We start from the raw sequence: 23,311 nt of genomic DNA, 5'->3' as shown, positions 1-23,311 counted from the left end.
TGGGCCCCATACTAATCTGTGTATGTTAACCCTTGGGAAATTAGAAAACTTCCAAAATTAACAGTAGTTGTAGTTGTCGTAGGGGCCCCAGTACACTGCTTTGTTCGGGGCCCATAATGCTGTTAAGACGGCCCTGTATTTGAACTCGGGTCTTCCCCTTTCTAGGCTAATCCTACAACACGCTGCGCTCTCCTAATGGCTGAGCGTCCCACCCCCAGTAGACGAGGGACCATTTCAGGGCTCGCCCTTCTTTCATTGCCGGGGCGTGAGCCGGCAGGCTCGTGCCGCTAGAGGGCGCGGGCGCTGCAGCATCAAGCGCCGGTCTCCATGGTGACCGCGTCGGGCCTGGGGCCCGCCAAGCTGCCATGGAGGAGCTGCTGCCCACCGTTTTGCTGCCCGGCGAAGCCGAAGCACTGGCAGAATCGTTGACGATTTTCAAGCTGAGAGATGTTGGAGGTCACGGGTATGAGGAGGCCGGGGAGAGAGGAAACCGTCCCCCGCTGGGGCGGGAAAGGGGCGCTACCAAGGCGGCTGAGTAGACAGGAGAGGGGCTTCACCTGGGGTTGGCCTGTTACTCCTGGAGAGCCAGCCGGCTGGTCTTTGAGGTTGCCACTTCTTTTCTCTCTTGGGCAGGGCTCCTGTGCCTTCAGAAATTGAACAAGCAAGCTGGAAGGCAGCCTGACATACAGGTGTTAGCTTTACTTTTTAAAACCAGAGGTGGGGAACTTGTGTCCCTCCAAATGTTGATCAACTCCATCAGCACTGGGCAATGTAGCTAACGATGGGGGATGATGGGAGTTGCAGCCCAACAACAACTGGAGGGCCAGCATGTTCCCCATTCCTGCTGGAAATGTAGAAATAGATGTCTCTCCATGCTAGGACAGAGAGGATAAAAGCACTGGAGCCTGCCTGGTGACACTGAGAACTGTCGCTTCACCCAAAAGCATTGTGCAAATGTGGGGCAAATCCACTCTTGTATCTGTCTTTCCCTGCTGTGGTTGTAAATATGAATTGGCACTTAAATCCCTCACCATTAGTTGCACTGGTTTGGACTGATGGGAGATGTAGAACAAAATATATGTAAAGCCTTGAATTGCCCACTGTTGTCTGTTAAAGGGTGTTAAGGGCCAGTTAAAACCTTCAAGGATATTGCAAGTTTGTATTCTGAGGGACTGAGAAGAGTCCTTGCCTCTCCCCTCCTGGAATGTAAAACCAGGATGATCTGATGCTTGCTGTCCCAGGAACAAGTTGCAATGATTAGTTGGTGATCAAGAGGGGAATACTGGAGTGGAATAAAAATGAAAGTGCAAGCATATCCTTCCTTGGCTGTCTTTTAATAAGCTCACAAAAGGAGAAGGGTTAGATGGGCTTTCAGTTTAAGTTTCTAAGCTTTTAAGTGTTGTACATGAATTATTAAAAATGTATTAATAGAATTAGTACAGAGACAGTGTGGTGTGGTTGGAATGGGGACACGGGAGATCTTGGTTCTAGTCCCCATTTGGCCATGAAGGTCACTGAGTGACTTTAAGCCAGTCTCTCACTCTTAGCTTAACCTACCTCACAAGATTGTTGTTGTGGGGATAAAATTAAGCTGTTAAAGCCACCTTGGGTTTCTCACAAGAGGGAATATGTAGGATATAAAAGCAAATTATTATAATTCTAATAATTATTATCATTGTCATAATCATCATCATTGCAGAAGTAGCATTTGGATGGCATAAGGATATCACATTTTCTGCTCATAATGCAGTTAAGGAATACCTCATAGATACGATTTTTTGTGGGTATCAGCTTGGAGGAATGGGACATATGTAAGCATAGAATCTCTTGTACTGGTCTTCGTGGAGTTTGAGGTGTCTTTTTTACACCTAGCCATCCCTAGAATATTCTGAAATAAATGGTCCTAATATAATCATGCATACATTAGAAGATTTTGCAGCTTGATGGATAAGTAATTGTAATGAGAGTTTGTCAGGCATGTGGTGGCTTCTGGTAATCACTGAACAGCTTCACCCATTTTTCGCTCCAGATTACCCAAAGAAATGTAGTTGAATAATCCAATACATTCTGATGCTGTTGTATCAGCTCAGGACATCTGAGAGTTGTCATAATCACAGATTTTGCAACAAAATTGTTTGAGTAGTAATAAAGCATATATTACATTTTATCCCATAATTCCATCTTGCAGGCAGTCTGGAGGATCGTATTTTTGAGTTTTATATGTGAAGTGCCCTATAGGTAAAGGCAAAGCTATGGTAAAAGATGGATATACTGAAATCTAGGAGGAAGGAGATATAAAATAAACAAAATACAGCTTTAAGAATAGTGTTAACTGCTTCTCCTCTCCCCAGCAGAATCCAGTTTCCTTCAGATGAAGGCATACTAAAGACATAAGGAAATGATGCAGTATTTGTTTACAAATATGCAAGCATATTGGAATCAATAGATTCCTATAGCAGGCAATAAAGCTACAGGTCCTGTATGAGATTTTAAGGAGAGTAGCTGCCTGGACCCCTAGATTCCCCCCTCCTAGTTGCTTCCAAATCAACTAAACTTACAGCTGCATTTGACTTTGTCTCCCAATTAAAAACTGAAGCAACATTGTCTGCCCCTCCCACTCTCTCTTTTCGCCAAAAGAGTGGAGTGGAATCTTTAATCATTAATACCCATTCAGGAAATTTCCCAGACTATCAGCAAGCAATCATTTAACAACGGGTAGTTATCCTGTATTAAATTAGGGATATCCCCAAAATCAGGTACATGCAATTGATACAGTCCTGCATAATAGAAAAAGAGTGTCTGCTTGAAGAGCATGCTGCCAACTTGAAATTGTCTTAGGCAATGTGAATCTATGGGTGTCAAGCATCACTTAGGGATTTTACTGTATTTAAATAGGATACAAATATCACAAATAAAAATGTCTAGAAAAGAAAGGAGATGGGATGCTGGTCAGGGATAGAATCTGAGTGCCAACTGCTCTCACTCTAGGTGGCTACGGCAACATGAGTACATCGAGAAGCTAAACATGCAGGCCATATTGAGTGCTTCTGCTGGGCAAGAGCAGCTCCTTATTGACGTTCTGGTGAACAATGCCAAGGTATGGTGCATTTATCTCTGGAATTACAAGGGAATCATCAGCCCAAGACAGAGGATACATTTTCCCCACTAAAAATGATCTGTGTTTTATTTAGCATTTCAGTATGGTTGCTCAAGAGAGCTTCTTTCCTTTACTGTTTATGTGTTTGGTATGTTTACATTCAGAAATGCACAAGCTTACACTGGTACTCCAGATAGATTAGCCATTAGTCTTCCTATATCACAGTCACAAAGAGAGGGGGCAGCAATCCCAACTCCAGTCTCCTCAGACAGATTCTTCAAACTCAGAGGAGTCAGAAGGGGAGAGGTGGACAGATAACTTTGCAGTTTCAAGGTTACAAAGTGAAAATACCCAGGCAGAGTGTGAGCAGCAGGCCACTTTGGAAAAGGAGGAGGACATTTCAGAACAGGATGAGGGGGAGTTCCTTGACCCTGAAAAGAAATGACAGGCAAAGTAAACAGACCAGTTAAGCAGTGTATGATGTTTCTGTTGTCTAGTCCTCAAACAGTGGGAGCCATCCTGAGGGTGGAGTCAGGATCTTTCTGAAAGGGAGAGGAGGAGGAGGGGATTTTTCAGTTTGAATTCAACTCTTCACATGGGCAGATGCTACTCCAACATCTCAAAGAGATAATTAATTTATGCTGTTTGTAACCTGCAAAGTCCAAATAAAGCGCTGTGCTTCTAAGGTTTCATCTAAGTCTGCTGGAAGGGGAAAAGGTGAGGAAATGCCTGCTCTTGATGGATGGTTAGGATTTCCACTCTACCTGTAAGTATTAGTTGTTGAGACAGAAATAATGATGATCTTCAGCACTTCATAAATACTGAGTGTGACTACATGAGAGTGGTCGGGGCAAGGACTGGGAATATATGGCCCTCCAAATGTTGCTGGACTGCAAATTCCATCGGCCCTAGCAAGCAATGACAAGGGATGATGTGGGTTGCAGTTCAAAAATATCTATAGTATAGTTGCAAGGATCCTCTTGGGATCTGGCTCTCCTGTTAATTGCATTGTTTTCATGCTCAGCCTTAGCTTAGGAAGTGAGCTGAAAGGAAGTCTACACATGCTAATGGAAATGATTGTGCAACTGGCAACCCTTCTGCAGCACATGCAGCACAAATAAAGGCCAAAAGTCATGTGAACAGAAGAGGGATGCTGCTTGCACGATACTTGCACAGACTTTTAAGCTGGAAAGAACTTGCTAATGTCCTTTTTCCTGTGTAGATCCCAGTTCTCATTGAAGAGTTAATAACTGTGGAGATCTGGAAGCAGAAGATCTTCCCCATAGTATGCAGGCTGGAGGACTTCAAACCAAAAAGCACCTTTCCCATATACTTAGTTGTAAGTACATGATGGGTTTAAATGGAACTCTGCATAATGCTGCAATATATTTATACTGTGTAATGAGAATGAAAGAGGCAGTTACTCTTTGCATGCTCTCCAGGGCCAGGGTGGCACTGACTCTTCAGATAAGGATGGTGAGGCCCGAGAAATGAGGTCTACAGACATAGATCTGGCAGAAGCAAAAGAACTTATCTCAAGATTGCCATCGCCAAGTTTCAAACAGACTGTGGAAACAACAGGGTTTGGAAGTGCCGGAAGGAGACATGGGAGAGGAGCCAGAAAAGAGGATCCTGACCCCGTGATGCAACATCAGGGGAGAAGGGCTAGAGGACCTATATAGATCAAGGAAGCTTGCCCATCTCCACAGGAAGGGGTGGGGGCCAGGGTTACTGCAAAGGAGGGTTCTCAGAAATAGTCTCTAATTTGGGTTCCACAAACCACACTGTGCATGCTCAGAGACTCTTCCCTTATTGGCTAATAGCTTGCTGGATGTACATTGGGAAAAAAAGTTATTTTGCCAAAGAACTGTCTGTTGTTAGAGAGAGAGGAGGAGGAAACCCAGCTCCTGACACTATGGAACACTTTGTAAAAAGATATCACCAAATGTGGCTTCTGCATCAGATAGCTAGCCTGAGCTGGTGCATCACAGAATGATCACTATTAAGACAATTGATGTAGAATTGCTGCAGGTGTTTTCAAATAATTTTCAATGGATGAGGTTGAATGTCATAACTTTCCTCCCTGGCCATAAGCTACAGTGGATTGTTAATTCTGCAAGCAGCCCATGGTGCACTCAGCAGACAATCGGGTTTACTATGATTCTTTCACCCACTCTCAGTCTTTCCATGGGTGTCCCAGAGGACACCATAACAAGAATGTTTCTCCCCTTCCCCCCATGCTCATGATTGTAAGCTGTTTTTGGCTCATTACAGCATTCTTGCCCTTTACCCTTTTCTCCTCTAGGTTTGGCTTGAGAGTTCCTGACAGCATGAATGCATAAATCCCACACAAAAAAACACGAAGAACCCTGCCAAAAACTATCTTAAAAGAAATCACTCACAACTTTCCATTTTCTTGAGACTCTAGGTGCTCGGGCACAAGTGAAAAAATAAGAGCACTCTTAGGAGAGGCAAATACCCTCCCATGTAAATAAATACAATAAGAGGATCTTTCTGCAAAGGGGGCATAAATCCTACCATCCTGTTTTCAGGAGCATAAATCACTCAGACTGTTGGTTTCCTTGACAACTTACCTTCTGACTGCTGTCAAACCAAAGGAAAGGTTATTTGGACCCTTTTGGAGTCAAGGTCCAGAACTGGCACCTGCTGGAATTTCACAGCCAGTAACTTCCAGGGAGGTTGTGCACATGTGAAGGGGGGGGTAAAATATTTTTAAATAATATGCACAAATATTTGCATATATTAGAGGGTTTGATTTTTTTTTTAAAGAAGAAAACACCTGTCCCAGATTGCTGCTTGAGCACCTTGATGTGGCTGCAGTGGTTATTAAAAAGGGGGATTACCAAAGCTGACTGCAAAGGTAGTATCTGCAATCTTTTGAAAAAAAAAGAAATGTGTAGGGTGTAAAAGACAAAAAAAAAGCCACAGTGACCCAGAAATGGTTCATGATCACAATACGCAGGGGAGCAAGCTTGTGCCAGCTGTTCCCAAGTGCCTGGGCAAGCCTGGCAAAGGGTTTCTTCTTCATTTGCCAAGTGGCCTACTCACAGATTTCCAGTATCCACAAATTGCCAGTATCCACTCTGGGGTTGGTTGCATAGGTTTAGACAATATGACAATGTGCCATGTGTATTAAAATTGTACAGCAGGCCATGGCTTTTCAGTGTGACGTATTGCCCTCAATGAAGCCATCCTGCAGGAATTAGTCCAGGTTTGCCCCCTGTCAAGGAAATCCACAATGGGTGTTGTATGCACCCAGTCTGTAAGAACTCATTATTTTGTTAAAGCTTCTAAATTGTCTGAGAAAATTATCCCTTTCCAGACAGCAGCAATTCATTTGGGAGGAAAACAAAGACAGCATCTTGCTCTAAATATAGAAAATGGGCTTACTATTTGGAGTTGAATACAAGATCCCCTGGTTACGAACAAGATCTCTTCCTGAGAAAACGGTATTCAGTTTAAGTCTAATTTGTATGTAAGTCAGATCGTGCATACTTGGCTCTTCACATTCACAGGAGTTAGGGGTACATGACCCTTCAAAAAGTGGAAAAACCACAAATATCTCTAGCCCCCACCATGCCCAAATTTACCAGAGCCTTCTCTTTGCAGCAAGGAAATATCCTAGAGCTTTCTCTCTCCAGATGGGTGGGACAGGAAGGCCTGCTTCAGAGGCCTTCCTTTCACCTTTCGCTTCCACTCTTTCTGTGTTGATGCTTTGGAGGCCTCCCTTCTCTCCCCTTCAGCTTTCTCTATGGTGATGGTGAATTTCTGCAGGATTTTTTTGGAAAAAAATAATAGGTTTTATGGCAATTCATTAGTGAGTATGGGTTGTTTGTAACTCAGGAGTTCATAACCAGGAGACTGCCTGTATGTAGTACAAACAAAGTATAGTTAACATTAATCACAGTTTGTTGGTTTGTGCAATACAAGAAGCTGCAGTTAAGTAAAAGTGAAGCAAACACTTTTGCACTCCTCATTGTGGCTGTGTCAGAGGAATGGTAGGCACACTGTGGCTCATTAGGACCAATTAAGATGGTTTATATGTTGTCCAAACTTTGCATTTTCAGTTATGTGCATCCATATACATTCCCAATGATGTGGCACAAAATGAAATGCAATTTCATTTAGTATATTCTCTTGTGTTAGGATACTGTGTTATGCTTTGTTATATTCTCTTTGTCTCAGCTGCGTCATGAAGCTTCAGTTATTAACCTCCTGGAGACAGTATTCTATCACAAGGTAGGCAATAAATTTAGACTGTATATCAAAGGTCTTGACCAAAAAACCTCAAATGATCATTTTGATTGCTGCTGTAAGAGCATCCTTTGTATTTATTTATTTGGTTTTTTTCCATTTTTTGGTGTGGGCAAAGCTGCACAGCAGTTGTGGTTTTAATTCACACCTACAACACATCTGCACATTTTTCTTGGGAGTATGCTTCATTGGTTGGCATCACGTTTCATGACATTTAGAAGATCCTGGCAACTGAAAGCAGGAAGAAGTCAGGACTTCTTTCAGGAAGAAGTCAGTGCGGTATAGAGGTTAAGATTTTAGGACTGGAACTCAGGCAATCTGGAGTTTAGTACCCACTCCTTCATGGAGCCAATGGGGAGCTTTGGGCCAGTAACAGACTTTCAGTTCAAACTACCTCACAGGGTGGTTGTTGTGAGGACAAGATTGGGAGGGTTAGAATGACATAAACTGTCTTGAGTTCCTTGGATGGAAAAGAGTGTGTGTAAATGCATAAATATATAGATAGCCCAGTGGTTGGAGGGAATGGATCCTTTGGTTTAAAGCCTCTTTTCAAATGGTGGCAAATCTTCCTTGGGTTCCATCTCTGTCACTAATTAATTCAGGCTGCAAATCTCCATACTGCATATTCACAATTTGGCCTCAAGTTATTCTTTTTACCTAGTTCATCGCCTAAAATTAATCCCTGACTTTGTTAATGTAAGGAATGCCCTGTATCATTGCATTTCTACTTCCTCCCATTTCAGAAACCTGTTTTCTTTTAGCAAGGGCAAATTTAGTTATAACCAGCTTTGATGTTGTCAGAAATGGATATTAATCATTACTTTTCCATCAACAGTGTACAGTCCTTTGCAAAAGTATTCTCCCCTCCCGACTTTTCCACATTTTGTTTTGTTAAAACCTCAAACTGAAATAGATTTAAGGTGATACCAGAGTGTAGGACACGGAATAATCACGTCAAGTTGTGACAACTCTGGTTCAGGCTAGATATCAGGAAAAGTTTATTCACTGTCAGAGCAATATGACAGTGGAACCAGTTGCCTAGAGAGGTTGTGGGCTCTCCTACACTAGAAATATTCAAAAAGAAACTGGACAGCCATCTGACTGGGATGGTGTAAGTTGGTGTCCTGCAACAGCATGGGTTGGACCCAATGGCCTTTATGGCCCCTTCCAACTCTACTATTCTATGATTCTAATTGCAGAAAGGAATATGATGGGGGCAGGGGCAGAGTGATCATTGTCCCATGGATAGTTTCCTCCAGCGTAGCTGTGGATCTTTCCAGCTTCTTCAGGATTACCACTGGTCTCTTGGTTGCTTCTCTGACTCTGTTCCATAGCTGGCCAGTGAGTGTTAGTGGAAGGCCATATCTAGGCAGTTGTCATCAAACCATATCCTAATCTAATCTTAATCCTATTCTTTCCAATTTATAATAATGAATCTAATGGGGATGTTAATAGTTTGGGATATTTTTTACAACCCAACCCTACTTGGTCCCCATGGACAACTTTATCCCAGAATTCTTTTGATAGTTCCTTGATCTTCATGATGCTGTTTGTTTAGATAGGCTCTCTAGCAAACTCGGGAGCATTCTAGTGCCATACAACCAGAGTTCATGTGGCACTAGAATTGCACATAGGTTGACTCCATTCAGCTGCAATGAGGCTTTAATTCTTCAATTAAAGAATGAGGCTTTTGGAGGCAGAAGCTCACTCCTGAGTTTATTTAGGCATGTCATGGCAAAAAAAGTAAAGCCTTATCCAAACAACAATACTTCTATTTCTGAAAGGCAGAGGTGTCTCCCTGTTGAGGGTCAGCATACGTGATGACCCTGATGATCACAGAAAAATGATAATGAAAGAAAAAAAAGAAAAATATTCACCCCCAAACCTTTTGATTTATCCCTTGTCAAGTCTCCGGCTTTCCCCCTGTCTCTTCATGAAATATCCCTTTGAATCTCTTCCAGGAAATTAGTGCTGCCAAACTGGCTTCATCATTTTAATTTGGTGATTTGCTGCATTTGTCCTAATCTTACTAAATAAAACCGGAAAGATCATTAGCCTAACCTTTGGACATGCAGGTTTTTGCTGGCTTGGTGAAGCAGGAAGGTATCCTGGACAAAATAAAACTCATTTGACCCAGGTACAGGGAATTATGATTACCTTCTAGACCAGTGGTTTTCCACCACCAGTCTGTGGACCGGTGCTGGTCTGCAGATTTCCTGCCAGTACATAGGGGGCCACATCAGGCCATCACAGGGGACGGCTGTGCTCCACCACCTCTTTCTTGGTTGGCATTGCGTTCGTGGGGAGAGGGTGCAGTGGTGCCACCAGGGGAGCCAAGGAGAGGAGAGACAGTTCAGTGGGAGCCACGCTGCACTGATTTCAGTATTTTGTTCTTTTTTTTTTTTGGCATTTTTTGTTGCTCTTCTAGTTGTTTTGGAGAATGTTTTTTGTATTGTGTTTGGAAACTAATACACAGAATACTGTATTGTGTGTATGGTGCTTTTTGTTTCTGCTTAGTGGTCCCTAAATTGGTTTTTCTGTTTTTGCTGGTTCCCAGCTGTGGAAAGGTTGAAAACCACTGTTCTAGACAGCTATCTCAGGGACAGATACCTTTTGGAAAACTTAACACATTCATAGTAACATACACAAGTATGCTAAATTCAATCTGGTAGGAGTGCCACTGCATAGCTAGAAGGCTTTGAGATGGGAGCTTTCCATCTATCCAAAGCCTTGGTAGGCAGAGTGGGAGGGAGATGTTTTCATCTCTTGTTCCTTCTTTCCTCCCCGCCCCCACCTCACTTTGGTTATTAAACAGGAAATCTGTGAATCAGCAGAGGATACCATTTTGGACCTGATAGATTACACGCACAGGAAGCTGACCCTATTGGTAGCACAAACTGCCAGTGGGAAGATACCAGTGGAACAGAAGCTGCAGCCTGAGGATCTTGCAAATCCGTCGTCAGTGAAGGTGGGTGAAAAGCATAAATCGCTTTAGCTGAAGTTCTAGAACATCTTCAAAGACAGCCTGTAAGGGAAATAAATTTGGTCCCCAGATCTGGCTGGAACGGTTTTGATTTTTATGTTTTAAAGTCGTGCCGAGTCAGCTCCTTACCATTCCGCCCAATGAGAATAAAGATGGAGTCAGGATTTAAGATCTGCTATTTCGGCTGAAAGTGTACACACCCACAACAGTTGAAGGGAGGTATGCTTTACAGAAGCCAAATGAGAGAGGACTCATTCACAGTAATATAGAAGGCAATAAGAGTCAATCTTAAAAATTTCTTTTTATGCAGCAAACTGCAATATCTGCCAGTGGATGTTTAGTTGACCATGATGTGAGCCTTTGACATCAGAGTCAGGAACAGACTCCTAAATGTCCTACAGTGCTTTTAATATTGCTGGGCTTTTGCCCCTACCCCAGAAGCCACCAATTAGAATAAAATGGTTTAATCTCCCTCACTGGTTTTTGGTATCCTTCAAGACCATTCCCCCTATAGCCTTACCTCTGCTTCCACATTTATCAGTGTCTTTTTAATCATTACTATGGTTATGTGGGAAGGGGAAGGAAGATAGCAACTCTGTTGATACCTTCTGAATTCTGTTATGTCTTGGTGAGTCAATGGCTGTTAGACTTGCTGAAACTCCAACACCCTATGACAAATTTGCTAGCCTTCCTGGTTCCTTGTTTTCCAGACCTATCTCTCCCCCATTTCCTCTGATAATTCTAAGCTATTCCAGGCAATTTTATGATGTGCCACTGCCTAATTGACTTTCTAGTGTTCATTTTTTTAACATCTGCACAAGGTGCTTCTGCTTAGCTAGATGTCAATTTCTGATGTTTAACTGAAGGCCTTCAACCAAAAGTTAGCCAGGGTCATCTTACTCCAAGGCAGACTGTCATGGTTGGATCCTGTGACCCCTGCCTTCAAGGCTGTTAAAAAGTGAGAGGCAGAAGATAGAGTAAACTGGGACAAGTTATAAAGTTGAACCACCACCACCCCACACACACATGCACATTTACTCCTTTTCTCTTTGTTTTTCTTATTTATTTTGCATCTCTTACTATTTATTTTTGCATCATAACATTTTTTTTGCCAAGGGAATAATACTATGACTTTTGCTGATTTCAGGAGTTAAAGAAGCAAGCTGCAGAGATGGAGTTTGAAATTGCACTGAAAGCTTTATCTGTGTTCCGTTTCATTACTGGTCTGATAGAGAGGTAGGTTAAGTTTTTACAGAACAAGTTATGTAAGAATATTGGAGAAGAGATGAGTTCCCACTCTGCACAAAATTCCCTATTTCAGAGGTTCTCAGATTGCATCCTACAGACCACTGGATGTTCAGTGAAATTTGTGGAACCTGACTTTGAACTTTTTTTCTTTTCTGATACTTGATCTGATGAAGATTCAGGTCATTTTGACCAGGTTGAAATATCAATCGTGCAAGTAAAGACCTGATCTCAGACCCATGATTTTCATTATTCAGTGTTGGTACAGTCTTCTAATAGTTCCCTAAACAGTGGTATAAGTACTGTCACAAAACATCTTGACAACCCTCTTTGTCTGGATTATCTTTTCTTATCTTCATTGGATAGTGGCATTAACGATTTGAAATATGCAGCACAGTATTGAAGCATTCTGCTCCTAGTACACAGATCATGGCAGTATGAATTTGGACTGTGATACTTACTTGTGTGAATTCTCCATTATTACTGACTCTGGTTGTAAGCTTCCTAGTGTGACTACATCCGTGGTCCTGATTTTGTCACTTTGATCTGCATATTAATTGAAGCACTGTGAAGTCTGTGGAAGGAAATATCTTCTGTATTACAAAAAACTGGCATCTTCAGTATATTTCTTTTCTCTGTTTTTTAAAGTTTGCCAGTGAATGCTGTGACAAGAATGCTAAATACCCACAACTTTCCATGTCTTTTGGTACAGTTAGTGGAGCATTGTCCATGGATCTATCGTAAAGAAGGTGTGTATTATGAGTCAGCATTTGTCTGCATTAATACCTAGATGAAACAGTGAAAAATGGTATGATTCCAGTTTCTTGATTGCAGGTTGACCTTGGAACATCACAATGCTCTTCCATAAAAACCTTCAGTTCTCCCCAGATCCTTTTGCCCTTTCATCAAATGATATGTTGGTATTATTATGTCCAGAAAATGCCTTGTAACTTCTTTTCTGTCAGCTTTTAAAATGCTTGTCTTTGTCAGCTGCTTTTTACATGGTTCATCAGACCTATCTTTACCAGAACACCTTTGTTTTGGTTCTTTCATTTCATTTTTCTTTGTTCCTAGCTATCTTTCATTCTTTACTTTGCTTTGCTCCTGTGCTGCTTTTTGTGTGTTTAAAGTACAGCAAACTGGACTGGTGAGATAAAAATAAGGCAGTCTGCTTCACAACCTGTTGCTGCCCACTCACAAGTTTCTCTTAAAGACATGAATAGACACCTTAGCTTGACATTTCGAGAAGTAGGCCATCATTGTACATATTCAGCACTTTAAAAATTGATTCACCAAGCAATCAGGAGAGGAGGAAACACACAGAGGAGATGTTGGGGAATACCAAAGGACAAACTGAGATACAGTGACATTTGACTAGGGTACTGATTTCAATATAATCTTAAAGTTCAACAGTGAGTCACCTAGAGGCTTTTTCATTTCTTTCCTACTGAGAATCACACTGTGTTATGTAGAGGGTGACTTTGTGTTCATGCTAAAGGTGCTTTCCTGTTCTGGAACAAGTTGTTGTGACCTGAAGAGGGAGCTTAAAGTTCACAATATCTTGAGCTGAATCTTAAAAGCCTTAGCAGAAATGTCTTGATGGGAATTCAGCGTCCAGGACTGAAGTTAGAGGCTAGAGTTGCCGTTTATTATTTCTATGGAAAGTTAGTTTTCAGATGAGTTTTCAAATGAAATGTTAGAAAAACATCTGGAACAGAAGGGCATGATGAAAGAACTGGAACCATCCTTCTGGTGAGAATGCATATAGTTGAGGAAAAATAACATTAAAATGTCTATTCTGAAATAGCAGGCACTAACCTCCCTGTTCAAAGTTACACAACCAGCAAAACATTCCTGTGATCATTAAGACTCTGAAGCTCCATAAAGGGATAGGAAACAACTGAGCATAAGTAGCTGAAAATTATACAGTACTGATAACCTGAAATAGATACTTTACATTCTATCTATCTATCTATCTATCTATCTATCTATCTATTTATTTATTTAGAAAATTTCTATGCTGCCCCATTCGCCGAAGCCTCGGGGCGGCTCACAAAACATCAGTTAAAATATAATACACTAAAAATATAAAACGAATTAACAATATAAAATAAGTCGCCCTGGCCAAAGAATAAAATAAGCAAATAATACTAGCAATTAAAATGATGTTTGAATAAAAAGGTTGATGCAGTCACATTTGCATGAAAAACATTTCATCCTTGTCATGGATGCTTTACCTGTTTGTTCTCTATTTAAGTGTGAAATCCTATGGCAGCTACTCAGGGCCTAGATAGTTATAGGAAAATTTGGAACTCCCAACTCTTACCTCACGAATGTGCATCAAAGTTGGAGATAGGACTCTGGATTTGGAGTGCTGTCCCTCTGCCTTTGCTGCTGGCACAGAAAGAACTGTGTCAGCTGCATCTCTGAAGTTGAAAACCAACTTCAGAGCTGGTGTTGGAGAGGCATTCCAAGGAGCAGAGGGGAAGGAGTGAGATTCTGCCAGGGTACAATGTATTGCAGTGATACCTCAGACTGTTCTTCTCAGGAGCAAGGCACAAAAGACTTAGATGGCCAAAATTAGGATCCAGGTTTTGCTGGATAGGAGAAACATGGAAGTGCCTATCCATCTGTGATAGGCTGCTGTAATCCTCTGAGTTAGAAAGGATCCCAGAATCCTCTGACGTTGGAATTTCAAGAGCAGTCGCATGGGATTGCATTGACTAAAAGTTTCTTGTTGTAAAACATGTATTATAGTCAGCTCTTTTTTCCCAGGGAAGCTGAAAAAGTTTGAAGATGGTGCCTGGTATGAGGTACCCTATGAAGACCATGTGAAGATTACTAAACTGGATGGGCAAGTGTGGATTGCTCTGTATAACATACTACTTAGTTCAGAATGCCAGCGCAAGTACAACTTCAATAACTTCAACAAAAGCCAGCTCCTGAAGGTACAGGACTGCAAAGGGTCCAGATTACATCTCTGTGTTTCTCATCATGATTAATCTGGCATATTTAAGTATCCTATTCTATCTTTAAACACTGTAACGGAACCAGGATCAGGAATTACTCCATCAAATAACCCACTACAACTGCAACTAATGTAGGGCAGCAAGCCTTTTTGTAACTGGTAGATTAACTAAACATTTAACTGATTAATCAGTAGAGGATATTTTATCTGTTAAGGGTATTATTCTTTGCTTATATTGAAAGGACAATATAAGAAAAAACACCAAAGATATGTCAGACACTCATTCTAGAAATGTATAATCACTTTAGTTTCTTACATTTTATATTTCTTCACTATCTAAATGTTAATAGTTGTTAATAGGTAAATACTCTTAATTAAAAAATTTATTTGTATTTGTTACTTGCTTCATAAAATTAATTATTTAGGACAATTACATGTAAAGTAAGATTAAAAATATAACAATAATACAAATAGATTCAAATTCCATTCTAAACATTCTAAAACCAGCTTAAGGAGTAAAATGCCAAACATACAAATAATTTTGCACAGAAAGTGTAAAGGCTGCCTCAAAAAAGCTACAAACCAACCAACTGCTATAAACAACAAAAGCTAATAGTGCTTGCAACAATCTTTACAAATATTTAAATAAGCTTGGAAAATCTTCAATTAATATTTAAGATAATGTTAAAAACCTTAGGAATCAATGACACGAAAAAAAAAAAAGGCAGCAATCTTAGCCTGTTGCCAAAATGGCATTGTTGTAGGCTTCAGACACACTTCACTATGAAAAGGCTATTAGGAAGCCTGCATTTTTTTTATTACACGCTGCTTTCTAATGTACAGTTTATTTTATGAGTTTTATATACCTGTCTGCTGCCCAAAAAATTCTGGAAATCTCGTGGTATGCAAGTGAAATAAATAAATAGTGTCAGTGACAATAGTATAATGTTCCCTACACATGTGATATGTATGGGAAGAGGGAAAGATATATTTGCTACTTCATAAATAAATAGTTTTGGCAACATGCAACTGAAAGCAGATTAAAATATAATAAGAGAGCAACCCTTAACCTCAGATCCACTGGCTGAATGGAGTGAGGATGGGTTTGATGGGTCTTTCCACTGATATGGGGCACCTCTACTCCAAAGGCCTAGTTATCCTCGCAGAGTGGTCTGCAGATGTAAAAGTACTACTAGCAGTGTTTCTGCCGACTGTAGGACCCCAAATGAGGCATACTGAGGGTGGCAGTAGCCTTGGATTCACTGGATCTCAAGACCCTCTGTTCCCCTGCGTATTCAGTATGTGGTGAGCTTTTACCACCTTGTATTGTTGCTTTCAGGTTTTATTGAAAAGTGGAAATTCACTAATGCCAGATTCATTGTTTCAACTAATCAGCACCTGGATCTAAGAAAAAGAAAAGACTTGTATATTTTCCTTTTAATAATTTCTAAACATTGAATGTTTTATCTTGCCATAATCTCTGGGTTTAGCTCCGTGCTTTCCTGACAGAAGTTGTCATTGATCAATTCCCCAATCTTTTGGAGATGCAGAGATTCCTAAGCCACCTTGCTGTGACAGATCCTGAACCACCCAAGAAAGACCTCATACTAGAGCAGGTATATCCAGCACCACCTTTTTCTTATCAACTTTCATACTCTTGCTCCTGCTCCTTAATTTCACTTTGTTTTGTTATTGCATAGGGCAGAATCCAACAAGGATCTTAAGCCCACATTAATTCTCTTGCACCCTGCCTATTCTACTGTGCAAGCAATAGGTCCTTTTGATTCCATTGCATGACTGGGACCAACAGTATGTGCAACTCAGATTTAGCACTTCTCAGCACAAATCCAGAAACAAGCAGAATTGTTTCTCGATTAGGATGAGCTGGCAGAGCTCCATTTATGTAAGCTTTGCGAACTTGCCCCATTCTAAAACTGAGCATTTTTACTTGTTTCTCATTGATGCAGAAACACTAAATCTTCATACTACAGGGGGTGTTCTCATGGATGGAAGTTGGTAGAACATAAGAATACAGTGCCGAGTATGCACTCTTGCTTTTTAATTTTAAAATACTGCAGTTGGGCTAGTAAAAGCAAAACAACAAAAAGTTGATCCATCTCAACACAGTAGATTTGGATTTTAGATAGCACAACTGCTCCATCTCCTATCTGTAATATAAAATAATATTTACAGCTTCTCTGTGTCTCTTATAGTCTCTTTTACCCACTTGCAGAATTTTTACCTCAAGTAGCAATAAATCAATCAGAGTGAAAGTGAAGTTTCAAATCTGACATTCCATCCAATAATTCATATGGCCACTGTTATTACAGTATGATAATCTTTCCTTCAAGCAAGGCTGGTCAGAAAACCAATAGGTATTACTGTATTCTTTGATGAGATTCCTATAAAAGTAGAATCTGGATGAGTTATAAAACAACAAGCTGTGGACATTCAGAACAATGGCTGTCTTAATAGACTATATTGCAGCCTTTCCCAGCCTGGTGCACACCCCCATTAGTCTTAGCTAACACAGTCAATGGTCAGGAATGCTGGGATTTATATTCCAAAACATCTGGAGGGTTGCAGGTTGGGGATAGTTAACTGAGTCAGTATAGTTCCACTTTGCCCCTGGCATAATAAAGTTGACTTGAAACTTTTAAACTGAAGAGGAAGTTCAGGGAAAGCTGAACCATTTAGATTGTTCTATCTTATGCAGTGATAATATGATTGAGATGAGATTTGTAGCGCACAAAAGACCCATATCCAGTCAGGAGCAAAAGAAGAAAGTGTATTTAGAAATCCCTACAGTTTTATTTATTTATTTATTTATTTATTTATTTATCGATTTATATTCTGCCTTTTTCCTACAAAGGGCTCAAGGCAGCTTACATCTCCTCCTCCATCTTATCCCCACAACAACAACCCTGTGAGGTAGGTTGGGCTGAGAGTCTGTGACTGGCCCAAAGTCACCCAGTTGGCTCCATGGCCGAGCGGGGACTAGAACCCAGATCGTCTGAGTCCCAGTCCCAAGTTAGAACTTCTTCTAAGAAAACCTCGAGGAATTGGATAAAGCTGTATTCCTAAAGGAACCAGAAGCATAGTACTTCTGGATTCAATAAAGTTAAAGTATGCAGAAAGATGCTGAATCTAGTGTGTTTGTGTCAAAATTCTGAACTGTTAGACAGTTTTTGTCTTGTCATTCTTTTCTTAGGTTACTTTGGTCCAGTCAGAGTCAGCATTCTGTAAGACATGGGGGGTGGGGTGAGCTGTAGCTATACTATACACACCCTGCAAGGCAAGCTTCCAAGCAAGCCATGAACTCACCCACTATCTTCATGCCAAGCAATTATGAAAAGGCCTTTTTCCATTTCTTGCTTTCCACAGAGAATCCTTTACTCAGTCTATGCATTGCTATTTTTATTCAGTAGGGGCATTAGTGCTTTGGAAACAGAAGCTTTTCCTTTAAAGTCTGAACTTCATTGAATGGTCCTTTGCCAGAATATTCTCACATATTTTAAAGTCCATGTGTGGGTGTTCCTTTTCAGAGAATCAACAAATTAGTGGAACTTCTTGTTTAAGTAAAATTTTAGCTATCTGACAGATATTTTGAGACTTCTCAAATCCATATTCTGGGCTAGATTTTTAATCATTTATCTTTACTGCATTTGAGACCTGTTTCAGCATTCTGCAGTATTCAGGTATTGTGTTCTCTGCAGACCTGAACACTACAAACTGTATTGTAAATACATAGAGCCAGTGTGGTGTAGTGGTTAAGAACATGGGACTGGGACTCAGACGATCTGGGTTCTGGTACCTGCTCAGCCATGGAGCCAACTGAGTGACTTTGGGCCAGTCACAGACTCTCAGCCCAACCTACCTCACAGGGTTGTTGTTGTGGGGATAAGATGGAGGAGGAGATGTCTTGAGCCCTTTGTAGGAAAAAGGCAGAATATAGATAGATAGATAGATAGATAGATAGATAGATAGATAGATAGATAGTTTTAGTGGGACCTACAGTAAAGTCTTGCTTTATGGATTGATTCTGTTCAGTGTGCCAGCTGGCCAGCCTTCCTCCATTCTGTTCTTTTTCTCTAGTTTTCTTTTCTTTTTTTTCCCTCCCCCAACAGACAGCACTCTGTAGCCATCAAGCATACTTGGTCCTCATCCAGGTGTTTTTCAGTGGTTTTCCATCTTGTTCTTTTAAAAAAATTTCATCAGTTTTTCCAAGACTATTGATACTTTCCTCATGTATAAGGATCAACACATGGAGGATGAATTCATTTTCAGTATACAGGATAAGAAAATAACTATATAAGAATGCAGTGCATTTCTGAACTTAAGAATAAAGTTGCCTGAGAAATACAGCTAGTCATTGGTTGTTCATGTAATGAGTCTTTGACTACGTCACCAGTACCTCTTCTCACTCTTGCTAATTCCAAAAAGTTAAGAAGGGTCCAAAAAAGAATTGAATTCAGTAGGATAGGGTAAGTTTGTTCAATAAGATATCATAACTGAAAAAGATGGTAGACTGGGACAGTTGATCTTACCTGTTCATCCATAGATCTACTCACAAGCATCTAAAAAAAACAGTAATGGTGTATCCTGTCAGTGCTCCACCACCTGTGGAACACTCTCTTCCCTTACAACAGAAGCTGTGTAGGCTGAGCACAGAGATGGCTTTAGAATTTTAATTCAGTGAATTCTCAGCTCTGGTCATTGAAGAAATTTGAACAGGGTCCATTACTTACTTATTATTCTTAGCTATGGGCCTGTCCAGATGGAGGATGGCTTTTGGACAGAGATGTACACAGATTGTATGCCTGTATATGTTGGTTTCCAAGGCCACAACAGGCAATCTCAGAATGAATTGAGGGAGAGTGTAGGAACCAACTAAGAACATTTGTACTACCTCAGTGGGGGAAGGTTCCTGACAAAAAGAATTTCCATCCATAGAAGCTTCCCAAAACAAGGCTCTGCACAGGCACAGATAACCACTTGAACTATGGTTACAGGTAAGTAACCTCCCTTTCCGTCAAATGCCTCCTCATTCAGAAATATCCGTAGCCTTTTCCTTTTATTGATTAAACATACACATGCAACCTTTTCTCTTTGAAAAATATAGATTCCAGACATACATGTGCTCTACTGAATGGCAAGGTTAATTATTACTTTAGGATCTCTTGATATAAATGTACCTTCCATTCTTTTTGCTGGTAGGTTCCTGTAATCTGGGACCAAGTTGTCAGAGAGAACTCTGGAAAATGGCAAGCAATTGCCAAGCACCAGGTAAACAATATGTTTAGCCCTTCAGAGGAGGAACTGAAAAGCCAGGCTTGCAGGTAAGATGTCATCATGCTTGGTTTCCTACTGTGTCAAATCTTCTCTTTTGGACAGTCTTTATTATAGCGCACTTGATGTGCAAACTCTGCCAGAAAGCTCATACACAAAAAAAATTAAAAATCAGTTTTCATCATTAAACTAAGCTTAGAAATCAACATTGAAATTAGACTTCCTATATTCAAGTTAGAAAATCTTGGACCTCTTCACATGTGTGAAATTTACCTTCATACCAGAATAATTTCATGCAAAAAACAGCCTGTAGATGCAGATTTCTGTTTGAAGTCTGTCAGTATTTAAAATTGGCACAGGTCCCAAACACAAGCCTTCTGAAAAGGAACTTAACCTGATAAATGCAAAAAGAATAGCCATAAATGTCTCCTGAGTATCAGTGGTCAGTAACATTTCATGACACTTCTCTGACAAAGGGAGCTGACTCCCTGTCAGAAGTCTATTTCACATGATACCTCACTCTTTTTAACCCACTCTTGCCACCTTGGACATGTACATGCGCAGATACCCTGCTTACCTGCAAACTATTTTTTAGGCCCAAGGTGTATTGTTGCATTGTTATCTTCAGCATGGAATCCAGTGCAGCTGACCATAAGGTGAAGGAGCACCTTTAGAATTAGGAAATGTAAGCATCATCTATCAAGACCTTCCTAAATTTGCTTAATTCACTGCTAAACATCCAACTCCAGCTACTCTTGGATGAGACTGATTATCTGGATCCATTTCAGTTTGAACTCAAGCCTGATTTTGGCGAAGAAACAGCCTTGGTTGTACTGTATGACAGCCTATCCCTGGAGAGAGACAGAGTCAGTGTAACCATGTTGATAATGTCTGAACTGCTTGATGGCTTTTGGTACCATTGACCATGGTATACTTCTGGGGTGACTCTGAGTTTGGGAGCAGGAGTGCTGCATCATGCTGGTTCCACTCCTGCTTGAAGGGTCATCCGCAGAAGGTGATGCTTAAGCAATATTATTCAACCCTGTTGAATTCTCCAGCATGCAGTTCCTTAGGGCTCTATTTTGTCTCCCATGCTATTTAATATCTTTATGAAACCACTGCGTGGAGTCATCTGAAGTTTTGGAGTGCATTGCCATCAGTATGCTGATGACACACAGCTGTATTTCCCCTTTTCGCCATCAGCACGTTGTGGCTGTGGATGTGCTAAACCAGTTGCTGGCTGTGACAACGGACTGGATGAAGGCTAACAAACTGAAGCTCAATCAAGAATAAGATGCTCTTGGTGGATAGTTCCTCTGACCAGATGGAGGGTGTGCAACCTATTCTGGGTGGGGCTACACTCTCCCCCTGAAGGTTCAGGCTTGTAGCTTGGGGGCTCTCATTTATCCATATTTGTCATTTGAGGTTCAGGTGGCCCCAGTGGCTCAGAGTGCCTTCAGTCAGCTTCAGCTAGTGGCCCAGCTATGCTCCTAGCCTGGTTTCATTAATCTATGTTCTGGTAATCTCTAAATTAGACTGCTGCAAAATGCTCTACAAAAGTCTGCCCTTGAGGACTGTTCAGAAGCTGCATCTTGTGCAGACTGCAGCAACTACATTAATAACTAGGACCTATAGGTCCAAATACATAGAACCAAGCCTGGTCCACCTGCATTGGCTGCCTGTATGTTTCTGGGCCCAATTCAAGGTGCCAGTTTAACCTATAAAGCCTTTCTTGGGATCACAGTACTTGCCAGAGTGCCTCTTCCAACTGTCTAGCATGGGAGGCTTGGAGGGAGGCAACAAGAATGATTTTCTCTTTGGTGGCTCCCTCATCTATGGAATGACCTTCCCACTGCAACTTGGTTGGTATCAACCTTGTCATCTTTTTACAGCCATGTTAAAACAACCCTTGATGCTGAGGCTTTTAAAGATATGCTTGAGGAGATTACTAGTCTCAGGTTTTTTTTTCCTTTTATAGGGTTGTTATTCATTGTATATTTTAACTGTTTTAATTTTTTATGTTTCTTTTCATATCTGTTATATTTCATTGTATTTTATTATATTGTTTTATGTACTGTTGTAAACTGCTGAGCTTCAGCTATTGGGCAGAATAGAAATAAAAAATAATAATTCAACATCTTCAAGATTTGCAATTTAACTCCTGTTTGCTGGTGTTTCTGAATGTCAGTTTATAACTCTTTCAACTCTTTGGAAAGAGGCTTTTCAATGATGTGCAATCTTTGTATAAACAGCCTACAGTAATATAAGCTTCAATACAGATTTAACTCAAGATTGGGAATAATGTAAATGCTTTTGTTCTTATATTGTACTTAATTCCCTTACATTTCACTTAGCATTCAGCTAGATGTGATATCAGTCTGAGGCATAATCATATATACATTTAGATAGAAAAATGTCTTACAACTCCCAGCATTTCTCAGCCAGCCATGTTGGCTGGAGAATGCTTGTAGTTATAGGAGTCTATTTGCTTAAAGACATATGGGATTGTACCCTGAGATTCATAATTTCCAACCTGTAGTAGTTTGCAAACAGTGAGTAACACCTGAAATTGTCTGTGTTGTGGGTTTTTTTCTGAAAACTGCTTTCTGTCATAAATCAGATGGGCCAAGACATACAACCTGGATGTAATGGAAGCCCTGATCCCAAACAAACCTAAGTGTGGAATGTGTGGCTGTGAGGCAACAAAACGCTGCTCCCGTTGTCGGAATGAATGGTATTGCAGACGGTAAGGACACCTAATTGGAGATGTGTCGTGTTCTCTTGAGCTCAAATTTCCTTTGTACAAATTTCTGACATTGCTATGTCAGCTGGAGCATGTGGTATCCAGCTTAGTAGTTCATGAAGATAAACAAATTTTCTGTTCAGTGGCTGCAAATGGGGTTGAAGCTCTCTTCTAAGGAAGGTCATCCTACTTCCTTACTAATGGTTTTCCAGAAGCTAGTAAAGACCTTCCTTTTTGGGAAGGCATTTGATATGTCCATTTTAATTTACTTTTTAAATTAAATAAATTGTAGTTCTATTTTCTGCTGCTGTTTTGTATTTTAAAGTTTTATGGGTTTCCCTTAAATTATAAGGATTTTAAAAATTTTACTCTCTCTCAAAATGGGTTGCTCTTCCTAATTGTTCCACTGACAGAACTGCTTCACTCATGCAGATTGTCAAACTTGATAAGACCCCAGCTAGTTCCAGCGAATGATGGCGAGCATTTGATATGATACAGGATTCAGATCCATTCACCCTTTTGTTCCCCACCCTCAGTTACAATGTTTAAATGGTAAATCCATTAATAGACAAGGTATATTGCAAGGAGTTTGCACTAGCAGTGTCTTACAGGGATGATTATACCTGTGTACTACTATGATTTTCCTATATGCCAATTCTAAGGAGGAGTTGTGCAGAATTATATATTGCTATCTGCCTCTTCGTTATTTAG

At 40.6% G+C, this 23,311-nt stretch overlaps 1 protein-coding gene across 1 annotated transcript in view; it reads left to right on the top strand.

Annotated features, from left to right (window-relative positions):
- Positions 1–23,311, top strand: part of ZMYND10 (zinc finger MYND-type containing 10) — a 28,539-nt gene that overhangs the window by 2,005 nt on the left and 3,223 nt on the right. Inside the window, exons 2-11 of the mRNA XM_044451198.1 lie at positions 2,989–3,097; positions 4,320–4,436; positions 7,304–7,357; positions 10,188–10,340; positions 11,503–11,591; positions 12,249–12,349; positions 14,376–14,548; positions 16,059–16,184; positions 19,786–19,907; positions 22,478–22,603. Coding sequence (XP_044307133.1) covers positions 3,026–3,097; positions 4,320–4,436; positions 7,304–7,357; positions 10,188–10,340; positions 11,503–11,591; positions 12,249–12,349; positions 14,376–14,548; positions 16,059–16,184; positions 19,786–19,907; positions 22,478–22,603 — 1,133 coding nt within the window. The 5' untranslated portion in view covers positions 2,989–3,025. The remainder of the gene's footprint in view (positions 1–2,988; positions 3,098–4,319; positions 4,437–7,303; positions 7,358–10,187; positions 10,341–11,502; positions 11,592–12,248; positions 12,350–14,375; positions 14,549–16,058; positions 16,185–19,785; positions 19,908–22,477; positions 22,604–23,311) is intronic.

Source organism: Varanus komodoensis, unplaced genomic scaffold (genome assembly GCF_004798865.1).
Source record: "Varanus komodoensis strain SLA01 unplaced genomic scaffold, ASM479886v1 scaffold6_2, whole genome shotgun sequence".
Taxonomy (NCBI): Eukaryota; Metazoa; Chordata; class Lepidosauria; order Squamata; family Varanidae; genus Varanus; species Varanus komodoensis.
This window is presented reverse-complemented; position numbering and strand designations above follow the sequence as displayed.